The 13,844-nt window shown below is 38.8% G+C and overlaps 1 protein-coding gene across 1 annotated transcript; it reads right to left on the reverse strand.

Moving 5' to 3' along the window:
* Positions 1 to 6,563, reverse strand: PSMD10 (proteasome 26S subunit, non-ATPase 10; the record flags this gene model as incomplete). The annotated part of the gene is made up of 5 exons (XM_079727949.1): positions 1 to 222; positions 2,505 to 2,671; positions 2,766 to 2,912; positions 3,943 to 4,041; positions 6,450 to 6,563. The coding sequence occupies 5 exons, from the start codon at positions 6,561 to 6,563 to the stop codon at positions 69 to 71; spliced, it is 681 nt and encodes a 226-aa protein (XP_079584075.1). The 3' UTR covers positions 1 to 68.
* Positions 6,564 to 13,844: the final 7,281 nt, after the last annotated feature.

Here is a 13,844-nt window from a genome sequence, read left to right on the forward strand (position 1 = left end):
GTACATTCGTTTCCAGGGCATTAGGGGACAACCACAAAACATACAAAGTAAGAGTAAATCCAAGCTGCTTAACTTTCCACCATTCTCTTGAGTATTAAACCCAGACCACCTTTGGCCACTTGCAGGGGTGTCTTTTCTTCTTTATTCTCAATGTAAATACTTGCTCCTTGGGACACCAGCAGTTTTGCTACTTCCACTCTCTCCTCATCACAGGCTAAGTGTCTGAAATCAAGGACCACAAAGAAGGATTAATCATTTGCAATTCTATGTAATGGTTAGGATTTCCTGACAGGTAGTTTAAACTGCATATTATTAGGTAGTGTAATATTGGAAAGTTACTTAATCTGGAAAGGAAAATCGATTTTCATGGGGAAGACTGTTTATAAGTTAAAATTCATTGGAATAGTCTTATAACACCAGATCATAAATCACAATTCTGGTCCTACTACAACAGAAGTGATCTACATGCCAGCCTAAGGAATAACATCCTTATTTTATGAAGATTAGTGGTTTACACCAAACACATGCAATAATTCCAGGCGAGAACTTAGAAAAACCTCCATACACAACCTGCTAACAGCAATTTGCGTGGTTTAAATTTTGGAAAAGCAGTTTTAAAAGTTTTATATTATCTGATTGTTACAGACACCTTGTAAGTTAGCAAGGTACTATTATCACCATTTTACAGTTGAAATTGTGACAGAGGTTAGTCTTTGCCTATGATGACATGGCTGAGCAGTGAGGGGGAAACCTTGTCAGGCACTTAACGGTTTAGCAGGTAGGATATTAGACACTAACGTGTTATTTTATTTAAACTTCACAACGATCTAGAGAGGAAGGAATTATTATCCTCATATTACAGATAAGGAAATTAGACTCAGGAAAGTTAAGTAACTTCTCTGAGTTACTTAATACAAGTATTTAATATAGTTGTTTAAGTGGCTGAGTTTGGATTGGGTAAACAGCATGTAGCTATTCCTTAATCGTAGGCTCTGCTCAGGACCCGATACTGCCTGACTCCTAAATTTCCTCCAGGCCACCCTGCCTTTCTTATTTGGAGAAAACGGCTAGAATATGCATGTTTTTCTAGACAGAGTCGCTCAGAACTACAGAAAAAAATTGTAAAACTAAGAGTTAAGAAAACAATACTTTAAAAAAATTGAATCCTACTTTGGACTAAAAAGAAGATTCACGGAATTTCTGGTTCAAAAAAGTCACCATTCGATAAGGAAGAATAGTGGCCAAGTACTGTAGAAAAAATATCAAGGTAGAGGATGGCTTCAGGTCAAGCATAAATCAATTCCAGATGGATTTGAGTTAAATGAAAAACAATAACCAAACCAAACCAATGCAATGTTTTGAAAAAAACTACAATGAAATACGGGTGAATAGTTAACTAATTTCAGGGTGAGGAAGCACTTTCTAGTTCTGAGGGAAGATTAATAGGTTTGACTGGATAGAGTTGAAATCTTTGGTTATTTCAAAAAAAAATCATAAACAAAATGAAAAGACAAACTGGGAAAATATTTTCAACTAACATGGCAGAAGGTTAATATTTGTACTATGTCAAGTCAAGGGTACATAAAAAAATCAGTAAAAATAAATTAATTCTCCAAAAGGAAACAGAGAAAGGGACACAAAAAGTTATAATTTAGAGAAGGAATATAATTAGTCATAGGCATTAAAAAATGTTTAGCTTCATTGATAATAAAAAATGTAAATTACAACTCTGAAATACCATTTTTCCTATAAGAAAAGGATATTTTTGGTGTTGGTGAGGGGGTAATAAGCACTCTCACACTGCTATTGGGAGGGTACAATGATACAACTCCTCTGGAAGCAATCTCAGAATATACAGCAATTGTCTTAAACTATGTGTATCTATTGACCCAGCAATTCTACTTCTAACTTCTATACTAAGATAATAATCAGCAGTATGGCCAATGATTTTTGTATAAAGTTGGTCAATGTAGCATTATTTATAATAGTGGAAAACTCAAAAAAGCTTAAATATACAGTAATAGAGGAATTATTAAATTATGCCATATCCATAAAATGGAGTTGTGGATAGCCATTCAAAAACGTTTTAGAAATATTTATTAACATTGGAAAATGCTCACAATATACTATGAGGTGAAAAGAACAAGATATAAAACTACATACACATTATCGTCCCAATTTTACAAAAAAAAGCATATGTAAAGTATGTATATTTGCATATAAAAGACAGGGAGGAAATACATTAAAATGTTATCAGTGGTTATTTCTGGGTGGCAAAATGATAGGCATTTTGAATTTGAGATCAGCTCGGTGCTTGGTGACCGCCTGGAGGGGTGGGATAGGGAGGGTGGGAGGGAGGGAGACGCAAGAGGGAAGGGATGTGGGAACAGATGTATATGTATGACTCATTCACTTTGTTATAAAGCAGAAACTAATAAAAAAAAGAATTAGTGCAAGAGGGCTGATGTCAGGTAGAATACAAATGAGTGCTACTTGTCACTTACAGAGGAGTGTTACCCTCAGTGTCTTGGATGTTTGTGGAAGCTTTGTAGTACAGAAGAATATGAATCATCTTCAAGTTACCCTTGGCTGCTGCCCGGTGCATTGCTGTAGCCTCATAATGGTCCTTAGCGTCTGGATTAGCCCCGCTTTCCAGTAACATGACAGCAATCTGGGAAGATGGAGAAGAAAACAATGCAGAGATCTATTTGTGTTTGTGTACAGGTTTAGAACTCAAAAGAAGCAGCCTAGGAATGGAACCCTACCTCATGCCTGTTTTTGGAAGCTGCATAATGTAGGGGAGTACAGCCATTTTGATTGACAGCATTCACTTGAGCACCTTTTCCCAGAAGAGCTTTTACAATCTCATCCCGGCCAGCGGAAGCAGCAATATGAAGAGGAGACCAACCTGCCTGTAAGAGGTGGGCAGAACAAAAACCAGGGAGAAAAGGCACAGGGATTAATGCTAACATTTAGGCAGGGTTTACAGAGCTGTGTGTAAATGGTTTAAAAAAATGTTCTTTCTCTTTCCCTCATTAAGCACTGCAGGATATTTGGAAACCAGGTATATAAAAGAAAAGAAAAGCACCCATAATCCCACAACATGGAAATAATACATAAGTCTAATTCTAATGTGTTTTAAGATTGGGATCAAGGATACCCCAATAGGATATCAAGTTCCGTGAGGTGCATTTTCCACAATATCCACTTATCATTACGTTGTGAAAAGTTTTCTATGTCATTCTTTGGAATCATAACTTTATTGGTTGCATATTATTATCATCATTATTATTATTATTATTTTGGCCACGCCAGGCGGCTTGCGGGATCTTAGTTCCCTGACCAGGGATTGAACCTGTGCCCTCGGCAGCAAAAGTGCAGAGTCCCAACCACTGGACCACCAGGGAATCCCCTGGTTGCGTATTATTTTATTAGGTGTATATATATGCTGTATTCAACTGTTCCTCCATTAAACTGTTTTTACTTTTTTGCCATTATCAATATTATTTTATTGAGCATCCTCGAAAAGGAATCTGCCTACAAAAACATTTCCATCCTTATTCTTCACAAGTCTTATCCTAATATAACCAATACCATTACACCAAATTTTTATATAATAAAAAAAGATACTAGGCCCTCATTATTCAGGCAATATTCACCAAAAACAATTTCCAACATAATAAAAAGGATTTGTAGTCTCTTAGGGGTAATCATAATAAGACTTGATCTGCATGTTTACCTTAAATTACAGGCTATGAGTGGCAAAATGAACATTCTGAAATAATGTAACCACCAGTCCTGTATTTGGTCACTGGGGACATGCTGTAAGTTCCTAGTCATAAACGTTAAAATTTGTTTGTGAGCTTAATACTCGGGCTTTAGTAAACACCAGTCTGGAGTCTAAAGATAACTGGGGATTTATCAACTCTGCCTAGTACTCACATCATCTTTATCATTCACTGGCACTCCAAGTTGCAGCAAGAATTCAACAATTTCTGTATGTCCGGCTGAGCATGCCCAATGCAAGGCAGTTCTGCTGTCCTACACGGGAAGCAGAGAAGCAATAAGACCAACAGTCTTAAAGAAAAATAGAACTAAGGCAAGAAAACAGAAAAAAAAATTTAATATTGGAGCCAGCAAACCTACGGTTTGGGAACAAGGAATGGAGAGCACTGGATCCTCAGGTAGGTAACCTTAAACCATATTACTTACATAAGAGAGACCAAGGTTTTAGTAACATGAGGAGAATACATTGATGAACGTAGGTAATTCTGGGCAGACTAGAGCCATGAAAGCAATAGAGCAAAAAACTGATTTCAGTGCTTTGGCAGAAATACAGCTTTGGCTATTTCCGTTATGTACGTACTTTTATGTCAGGCACTGTGCTAAGAGTTTTACGTGCATCATCTCCTGTAATCCCCATGATCCTATACAGTGGATATTATCCCCATTTTACAGACTCCTCAGGGTAAGCAACTTGTCAAGGTCGCACAGCTAGTAAATCGTGAAGTTGGGACACAAACCCGTCAGCTCTGAATTTTCTAGATGCTCTAGAAAGAACAAATGTATCTTCTGGGAAAGAAATGTTCATGAAACTAGTTGAGATTATAACCATTTAAAAAACATACCACACACAGAATTAGAGAGCAACATTACTTAAAAAAAATAATAAGCTAGGAGTTAGTCATGTTTTGAGAAACATGGAAACAGGGAATCTCTCTGTCTCTTTTCTTTTTTGCAGTGACTGCTATATTTCGTAGCCCTATGTAAAAGAAAATAGTATTTTAAAATTTATTACAAAAATTTCAAACTCATATAAAAATACAGGGAACATAACATATCCATATGCCTATCACCTACATCTTATAACTATTTTGCCATATTTGCCTCATCTGTTTTGCTCCTTGATGAGATTTTTAAAAACAAATCTTAAATATTATGACCTTTCATACCTAAATATTTGAGTATCTAAAAAATACTTTACTACATAGCTATTACACTGATTAAAATTAACACTAACTCCTTTATAACATCAAATACCCAGATTTCCCCAACTGTCCCCCAAATGTCTTTTTGCAGTTGGCTTGTTTCAATCAGGATCCATACAAGCTCCATAAGTTGCAGATGTTATGTTTCTTAAGTCTTTTTTAATTGCTTTTTTTTTTTTTTTTTTTGCGGTACGCGGGCCTCTCACTGTTGTGGCCTCTCCCGTTGTGGAGCACAGGCTCCGGACGTGCAGGCTCAGCGGCCATGGCTCATGGGCCCAGCCACTCCGCGGCATGTGGGATCCTCCCGGACTGGGGCACGAACCCGTGTCCCCTGCATCGGCAGGCGGACTCTCAACCACCGCGGCACCAGGGAAGCCCTCTTAAGTCTTTTGATCTTGAATAGTTTCTCCCTTTTTCATGCCATTGACTTCATGAAGAATGGTTAGAAGTATTATTAAATCTTAATATTGTTAAATTAAATCTAAAGTATTAAATATCACCATACCAAAATGAAGGTAAACTAGACAAAGGCATTTTCAGGTTGAGCAATAAAGAAAAGTTCCAGAAAAAAAGTCTCTGAACTTCTAATTCTCTTCCCAAACACACAAAATGGAGATTTGTAATTATGTGACACTGTCTTGCTAGTGCTGAGCACGGTGCCTGTCAAATAGGAGGCAATCTATAAATGTATGTTGGCTTACTGAGGGCACCGTGAATCCTTCTAGAAACTCAGGGTGAAAGCATGAGGGTCTTTTGAGCAGAAGGGCAGAAAGAAACACTTCCCAGGGTCCACTCACTTTTGTTCTGCCTTTGCCTAAAATGCCCCTTCATCCCAAAGGGAAATCCCACTCATCCTTCAAGATACAGCCAACCTTTCCTCCTTCGCAAAGCCTCTTCAGTTACGACAACATTCGGTTTTTCTAAGCGAGATTAAATCAGGTCCTTCCATGATACGTTCTGAAAGCCCCACGTCAACTTCTCTCCCGAGTATTTACCACAATTTATAATCGGACATATGATTTGGAATTATTTTATTAACATCTGCTCCTTCCATTCGACTGTATCCTCAGCTCCCAGCTGAGGCGTTCAGTTACACGTGTTCCATTGAATAAAATCACTAATAAAAGCAAACAAACCCATTTCCAAAAACCAAAAACTTTCCTTCTCACTGATGTCTCAAAGACTGGGCATTTCTGAGAAATGCGCAAACGTTCTAGAAATATCCAAAATACAGCGACTAAGTACTGGGCCAAAAAACAACACTGGCGTTTTGTGGGGCTAGCTCCGGCCGCCCGGTCCCGAGTCCTGAGGTGACCCTGGGGTAAGGATGGGGCGGCGGGGGCGGAGATCTGGCCCTCTCGGAACCGGCCTCCCCATGGGTTGGGCTGGGCCGGGCAGCCACGTTGGTCTCCGCCGCTGCCGCCGCCGCCGCCAGCGGAGAGGCCCCAAGCGTTGCTTTACCTGGTCAGTCCTAGTGGCCAGGGATTTATCGGCCAGGATCCTCTCCTTCAACTCCTCCAGCTTCCCGCTGTAGGCCAGGTTGCAGACCATTAGGTTAGACACACACCCCTCCATTTTGCTTTCACAGGATCTCGTGAAGCCTGAGCAGCGCCCGCCTAACGTCGCCAGCTCCGACTGCCAATCAAAAAAGAGGCATTAGAGCTCCTCCAGTCACCAACCTCGCTCGTTCCTTTGCGTCTTTCCCCATCGCAGGGCGCCTTTGGGAGTTGCAGTTTGAGCGCAGTTCCGGGCGGGGAGGAGCCTTTGCCGCTGTCTCCGTCTCTGCCATTAGCAGCGGGGAACTACAAGTCCCGGGGTCCCTTGCGGCCGCCGTAGTCAAGTGGCCGGTGGAATTGGCCCAGGATGACAGCTGGAGAATGGAGTCAGGTACGGGGAGCGGCTTCGTGTAGAACCGGGGTGGGTGGTCGCTGTTGGGGCATTGAGTCGGTGACGCGAAGTGGGTGCGGGGTCATGGCAAGAGAGTTATGGGAGCCAGAAAGTCCTGTCCCACGGGGGCCCTGACCTGCAGTGGTAAGCGGAAGGGAAAACGGTAGCAGCTGAGTACTACCTCCTGAGCTCGAACCAGTGCCTGTGGCCATCCTCCCCCTCGCTGGTATCGCGTCCAAAGGAATGGAAAGAACTAGGGGTTAATTATTCTGACGTTTCGACAGAGTGGCATTAGGGCAGAATTCTGCCACAACAGTGATAGCATATGACACCGTAGTAAGGTGATGTGCCAGGGTGATGCCAAAGGCAGGGTGTGATGCCATAGGACCCACTTGATATCTAAGAGATCTCGGGGAGTCCATGGCGTGGTGACATCACAACTTGATGAGGGTCATCTTGACACTGTGGTATGGTGTTGGCTCTTTAATATCACGATAATAACGGTGACATCGAAGTTTTGCTACAACTATGAAGCTAATAGTGTTTCTATTTATGGGATTCCTAAATAGTGCCATAGCAGAAGAGATGCAAGGCTTATCCTTTATAGGGCATATCCAGGCTGGCATCATACCAAAACCAGGTAACGATAAGAATACACTCAAGAAAGAGACTGACTATGTTTATATTTACCCTGTTATGGTGTAGAACAGGGCTTGGCAACCTTTCCGTAAAGAGCCACATAGTAAATATTTTAGGCTCTGGGGGCCAAAAGGCAAAATCGAGGATAATTTGTAGGTACTTACATGACAAGGGAGAAAACAAATTTCAACAAATATTTATTGATGAAATTCAAGGTATAGTAATAATAATTGAGCATTTTTTTGTAATATGAGACTACTAATGAGAATAATGGAATTCTTTGGGGGAGGATAACATTTTGTTTATTTGGGGCTAATAGTCAGTGTTCCCTATCATCAAAATCATTTCAAATGTTCATCTGTTAATACTGATCTGTAATGAGATTTTACCCATTTCATCTTTGTAAATGTCTTTTCACACAAATAGGTATGAATCCACAAACATATTCTTGTTATTTTTTATTTAAATACATTTTAAATTTCAGAATAGCTTTAGATTTATGGAAAAGTTGCAAAGATAGTGCAGAATTCCTGTGTACCCCTCACCTAGTTTCCCCTACTGTTCCTTTCCTATTTTTAACAGCTTTATTGGGATATAGTTTTTATATCATAAAATTCACCCATTTTAAGTGTAGTTAAATATTTTTAGTAACTTTACTGCATGGTGCAACCATAATCATAATCAGTTTCAGAACATTTTCATTTCCCCCCAAAGATCCCTCATGCTCATTTATTTACAGTTAATCCTCATTCCCACTCCCAGCCCCAGGTAACCACTGATCTACTTTGTCTCTATAAATTTGCCTATTCTGGGCATTTCATCTAAATTAAATCAAATAAGAAGTGGTCTTTTGTGCCTGGCTTCTTTCACTTAGCATAATATTTTTTGAGGTTCATCCATATTGTAGCATGTACCAGTACTTCATTAATTTTTATTGCCAAATAGTATTCCATTATGTGGCTATAAAACATTTTGTCTGTCTACTCGCTAGACATGTAGGTTGTTTCCAGTTTTTGGCTATTATGAATAATGCTGCTAAGGACATTAGCAAGCGAGTCTTTGTGTGGACAGGTGTTTTCACTTCTCTTTGGTAGGAACCTAAGGGTGGAATGACTGCATGATATGACAAATTTATCTTTAACTTTATAAGAAACTATAAAACTATTTTCCAAAGCAGCAGCACTGTTTTGCATTGCCACTAGTAATGTATGAGGGTTTCTGTTTCTCCACTTCCTTGCCAACATTTGTTATTGTCTTTTTGATATAGCCATTCTGAATGGATGTGAAATTATATCTTATTGTGGTTATAATTTGTACGTCCTTAGTGACTAATGATGATGAGCACCTTTTCATTTACTTACTAGCCATTCATACATCTTTTCCATTTTTAAATTGAGTTATTATCTTTATTGTCTTTTTATTATTGAGTTGTAAGAATTATTTATATATTCTGGATACAAGTCCCTGTAGATATGATATGTAGATATTTTCTCCCACTCTGTTGCTCGTCTTTTCATTTTTTTTTTTTTCCTGTACGTGGGCCTCTCACTGTTGTGGCTTCTTCCGTTGCGGAGCACAGGCTCCGGACGCGCAGGCCCAGCGGCCATGGCTCACGGACCCAGCCGCTCCGCGGCATGTGGGATCCTCCCAGACCGGGCCACGAACCCGCGTCCCCCGCATCGGCAGGCGGACTCTCAACCACTGCGCCACCAGGGAAGCCCTCTTTTCATTTTCTTAATGATGTCTTTTGAAGTGCAAAATTTTTAAATTTTGACAAGATCTAATTTATTGTTTTTTTTTTTATTTTATGGGTCATGCCTTTGGTGCTGTACACTTTTAAAAATTGTACAATTTAATGTTATTAGTATTTTAGAATTGTGTTACTATCACCACACTCTTATTTGAAACATTTCCATTACCCTAGAAAGAAACCTCATGCCTGTTTTCACTCTCTCCCCATTTCTACTCCCAGGCCTAGGCAACCACTAATTTATTTTTTGTCTCTGTGGATTTTCATTTTGGGGGATTTTATATAAATAGAATCATACAGTGTGTAATCTTTTGTGTCTGGCTTCTTTCACTTAGCATAAGGTTTTTGAAATTTATCCAAATTTTAGTTTATATCAATACTTCATTCATTTTAATGGCTGAGTAATATTCCATTGTTTGGCTATACCATATTTCACTTATCTGTTCATGAGTTCATTGGTTTCTGCCTTTTGGTTATTATGAATAATGGCGTTATAAACATTCATGTACACGTTTCTGTGCAGACATGTGTTTTCATTTCTCTTAGCACGTATCTAGGAGTGGAATTGCTGGGCCATATGGTAGCTCTATGTTTAACTTTGTGAGGAACTGCCAGACTTTACCAAAGTGGCTGCACCATTTCCCTTCCCACCAGCAATGTAGGAGGGTTAGAATTTCTCCACATCTTTACCAACACTTGTTAATGTCTTTTTTATTATAGCCATTCTAGTGAGTGTGAAGTGGTATCTCACTGTGATTTTGTTGTTTTGACCTGTGACAGCATGGGATGCATATAAAGCATGTTGACATTACTTATGATTCAAACAATGTTAGCTGTTGAAATGACTTTCCTGCAGTGTAAATTTCACATATAAGTGCTGTTTTGCCTTGTAATTTTAAGTTGAATTAATTAAGAAACATTATCAAGTCTGGAGCAAAAGCTAATTTCCAGGGCCATTCGGTGTTTGGTAGTAGTGGTTGAAGGCAGTTCTTCCAACAGTTAAAAAATGTAAAAATCATTCCTACCTTCCTTACCATAAGGAAAACACATAGTGGATCTAATTTGGCCTGCCAGATGTAGTTTGCTTATGGCTTGTGTGTAAAAGTGTCCTGTATTTAGCAGGTGTTCCATAAATATTTATCCAGTTGATTACAGAGGTACAGCAGGCCTGTTGTGTGGTATTCGCAAAGGATTGGGTATAGTAACATTTCACCATAATAATACATCAAGAAATTGGATTTGATTGTCAGAAACAGCTGGAAAAACAACTCCAAGTGCCTCTCCTACTGAGTGACTTGTTTGGGTAATCTTCCTTTTTAGACGGTGTGTTGTGCTTTTATTTTATTTGATATGACAGGGTGGTTAACTTTCAATTCTGAGTCCCTTAAGGCCAAGGGTAAGGTATTCTTTGACTCTTTGAAAGCTTTCAAAGGTGTCTTCCCTTTTGTCACTGTCCTTAAGTATGGAGGAACAATGTGGTTACTGTTTATCAAGAAGAGTCAAAGGGGGGCCCTGTTAGGGACTGACTCCGTTGCTGTGCATACAATTGCATATTCCCTTTACTACTGGTCATATGGAGTCTAGGTTCTAGAACAAGCCAAGTTCACCTTCTGGCCTTTAGAATAACTAACGTTTACTGATCACATGTGTCAGGTATTGGGCTTATCTCATTTAATCCTTCACAACAACCCTATGAGGGAGGTACCATTATCCTCCAGTCCCCACCTTTTAAAAAATGAGAATACAGGCGCAGAGAAGCGAAGTAGCATGCCTGAGGTCACACAATTTGGCAAAACTTGGAGCTAAAATTAAAATCCACTGCTATTCTACCCCAAAGCCCTAGCACTTAACCACTGCAACATACTGCTCAATATTGCTGAAGATGAAATTATGTGTAAATGCAAACCTCAGGCAATGCAATACTAATTCCTGTCAGAGCTCTTTGGGCTGTAACACTACCTATGATTCTTGGGAAATGACATGATTTTCATGCTCTAGAGCAACACTGTCCAGTAGAACTTTTTGTGATGATGGAAAAGTTCTATATCTATGCTGTTCTGGTAGGGTAGCCACTAGTCACACTGAGCACTTGAAATGTGTCCAGGGACTAAATTTTAAATTTAATTTTAACTATTTTTTATTTAAGTAGCTTCATGTGGCAAGTGGTTATCATTGTGGACAGTGCAAGAGAGAGGCAGTTTCCCCCTACTTGCTCCTTTCTAATTATCACTAAACATTTTATTTAATGTAAATATTCTTTCCATAGCACAGCTGGAAACCAATATATTCTATAGTGAAACAAACTTGAGGAAACCCTACAGAGGTATATGACAGTTAACTGTATGAGAGTCACAGGAATAGGTTCTGGCTTATCCAGAATGAAACTTCTCCATTCCCACCACTTACTAGATAAAGTTTGAACAACTGGCCTGAAGACCCTTTGCGATTGATTTTTTCACTGTTTGCAGATGTAAGTTGTTTATGTGGTTAATTGCAAGCAATTCACAATAGCCAGTTGCCTGGTTTAAGAAAAGACATTTTAATCTGTGGCTCTAATATTTTGTTAAGCACATGTTTTAATCTTACAGATAAAAATGTCCTTGGTATTGTGTGTCACTGACCTATGCAAATCTTCCCTGTTTAAATCTCTCTCTTCGTAAAGCTGGCATATTGTTATAGGTTATTATAATAAAACATTTTATTTACTTGCTCCCTGGGTTTTAGCTTCCACACACTCTTGTTTTCTGAGTTATTTGCTTTATAAATGGTTTACTTTTATTTATTTATTTTTGCGGTACGCGGGCCCCTCACGGTTGTGGCCTCTCCTGCCGTGGAGCACAGGCTCCAAATGCGCAGGCCCAGCGGCCATGACTCACGGGCCCAGCGGCTCCGCAGCACGTGGGATCCTCCCGGACCGGGGCACGAACCCACGTCCCCCTCATCGGCAGATAGACTCCCAACCACTGCGCCACCAGGGAAGCCCTGGTTTACTTTTAAACTTTTTACTATAAAGAATAAGGGACTCACAAGAAGTTGCAAAAACAGTACCATATGCTCTTCGTCCAGTTTACCCCAATCATTACATTTTATGCAATTATAATACAAAGTAAGAAACAGGAAATTGACATTGGTAGGATGTGTGTGTACAGTTCTATGTTATTTTCTCACTTGCGTAGATTTGTGCAACCATAACTGCAATCAAGATACAGAAATATTCCTTCACTAGAAAGCTACCTCTTCATAGTCACAGCTATCCACAACCCCTGCCAAATACTAATTTGTTTTCCTACTGTATAATTTTGTCATTTTGAGAATTTTATATAAATAAAATAATGGAGAATGTGATTTTTTCCAATTTTTTCTACTTTGTTTAATGACTTCGAGATCCATCCAGGTTGATACATGTATCAGTAGTCTGTTCTTTTTTTTTATTGCTGAGGAGTGTTTCATGCTATGGGTATACCACAGTTTGTTTAACCATTTACCTAATGAGAGACATTTTGGTTATTTGAAGTTTGGGTCTGTTGCAAATAAAACTGTTATAAACATTTGAGTATAGGATTTAGTGTAGACATAACTCTCATTTGTCTGAGATACATGCCCAGGAGAGCAATTGCTGGGTCATATGGTAAGTGTATGTTTAGTTTTTAAAGAAACTTCTCCAGAGTGGCTATATAGCATTTTACACTCCCACTGGCAATGTATGAGAGATCCAGTTTCTCTGCATCCTTACCAGCATTGTTGTTGTAATTGTTTCTTATTTTAGCCATTCTAATAGGTGCATAGTGCTATCTTATTGTGGTTTTATTTGCATTTCTCTAATGGCTAACGATGGTCAGTATTTTTTCATGTGTTTATTTTCCATCCCTGTATCTTCTTCAGTGAAATGTCTCTTCATGTCCTTTGCCTATTTTCTTTAAAATAAAAAAAAAATTATGAGGTAACAGTGGTTAATAACATTATATGTTTCATGTGTACAATATTTTATTTCTGTGTACACTACAGTGTGCTCACCACCAAAAATCTAGTTTCTATCTGTCACCATGCAGTTGACCCCCTTTGCCCCTTTTGCCCTCCCTCCACCCCTTCCCTTCTTGTAACCACTACTCTGTTCTCTGTATCTATATGTTTGTTTATATTTGGTTTCATTTGTTCATTTATTTTGTTTGTTTATACATTTCACATATAAGTGAAATCATACAGTATTTGTCTTTTTCCATCTGACTTATTTCACTTAGCATAATACCTCAAATTCCATCTACGTTATTGCAAATCCTTTGCCCATTTTATGATTGCATTGTTTGGGTTTGTTTTGTTTTTAACCTGTTGAATTTTGAGAGTTCTTTATATATTCTAGATATAAGTTCTTTGTCACATATGTAGTTTGCAAATATTTTTTCTACCAGTCTATGGCTTGTCCTTTCATCTTATTAATAGGATTTTTTCATAGAGCAAAAACTTTTAATTTTGATGATATCCAGTTCATCAATTTTTTTCTTTTATGGATTGTGCTTTTGTTGCTATGTCTAAGGACTCTTCACTAAGCCCTGGGTCTCAAAGATTTTCTCCTAGATTTTCTT

This window comes from Hyperoodon ampullatus, assembly GCF_949752795.1.
Source record: "Hyperoodon ampullatus genome assembly, chromosome: X".
Lineage (NCBI taxonomy): Eukaryota > Metazoa > Chordata > Mammalia > Artiodactyla > Ziphiidae > Hyperoodon > Hyperoodon ampullatus.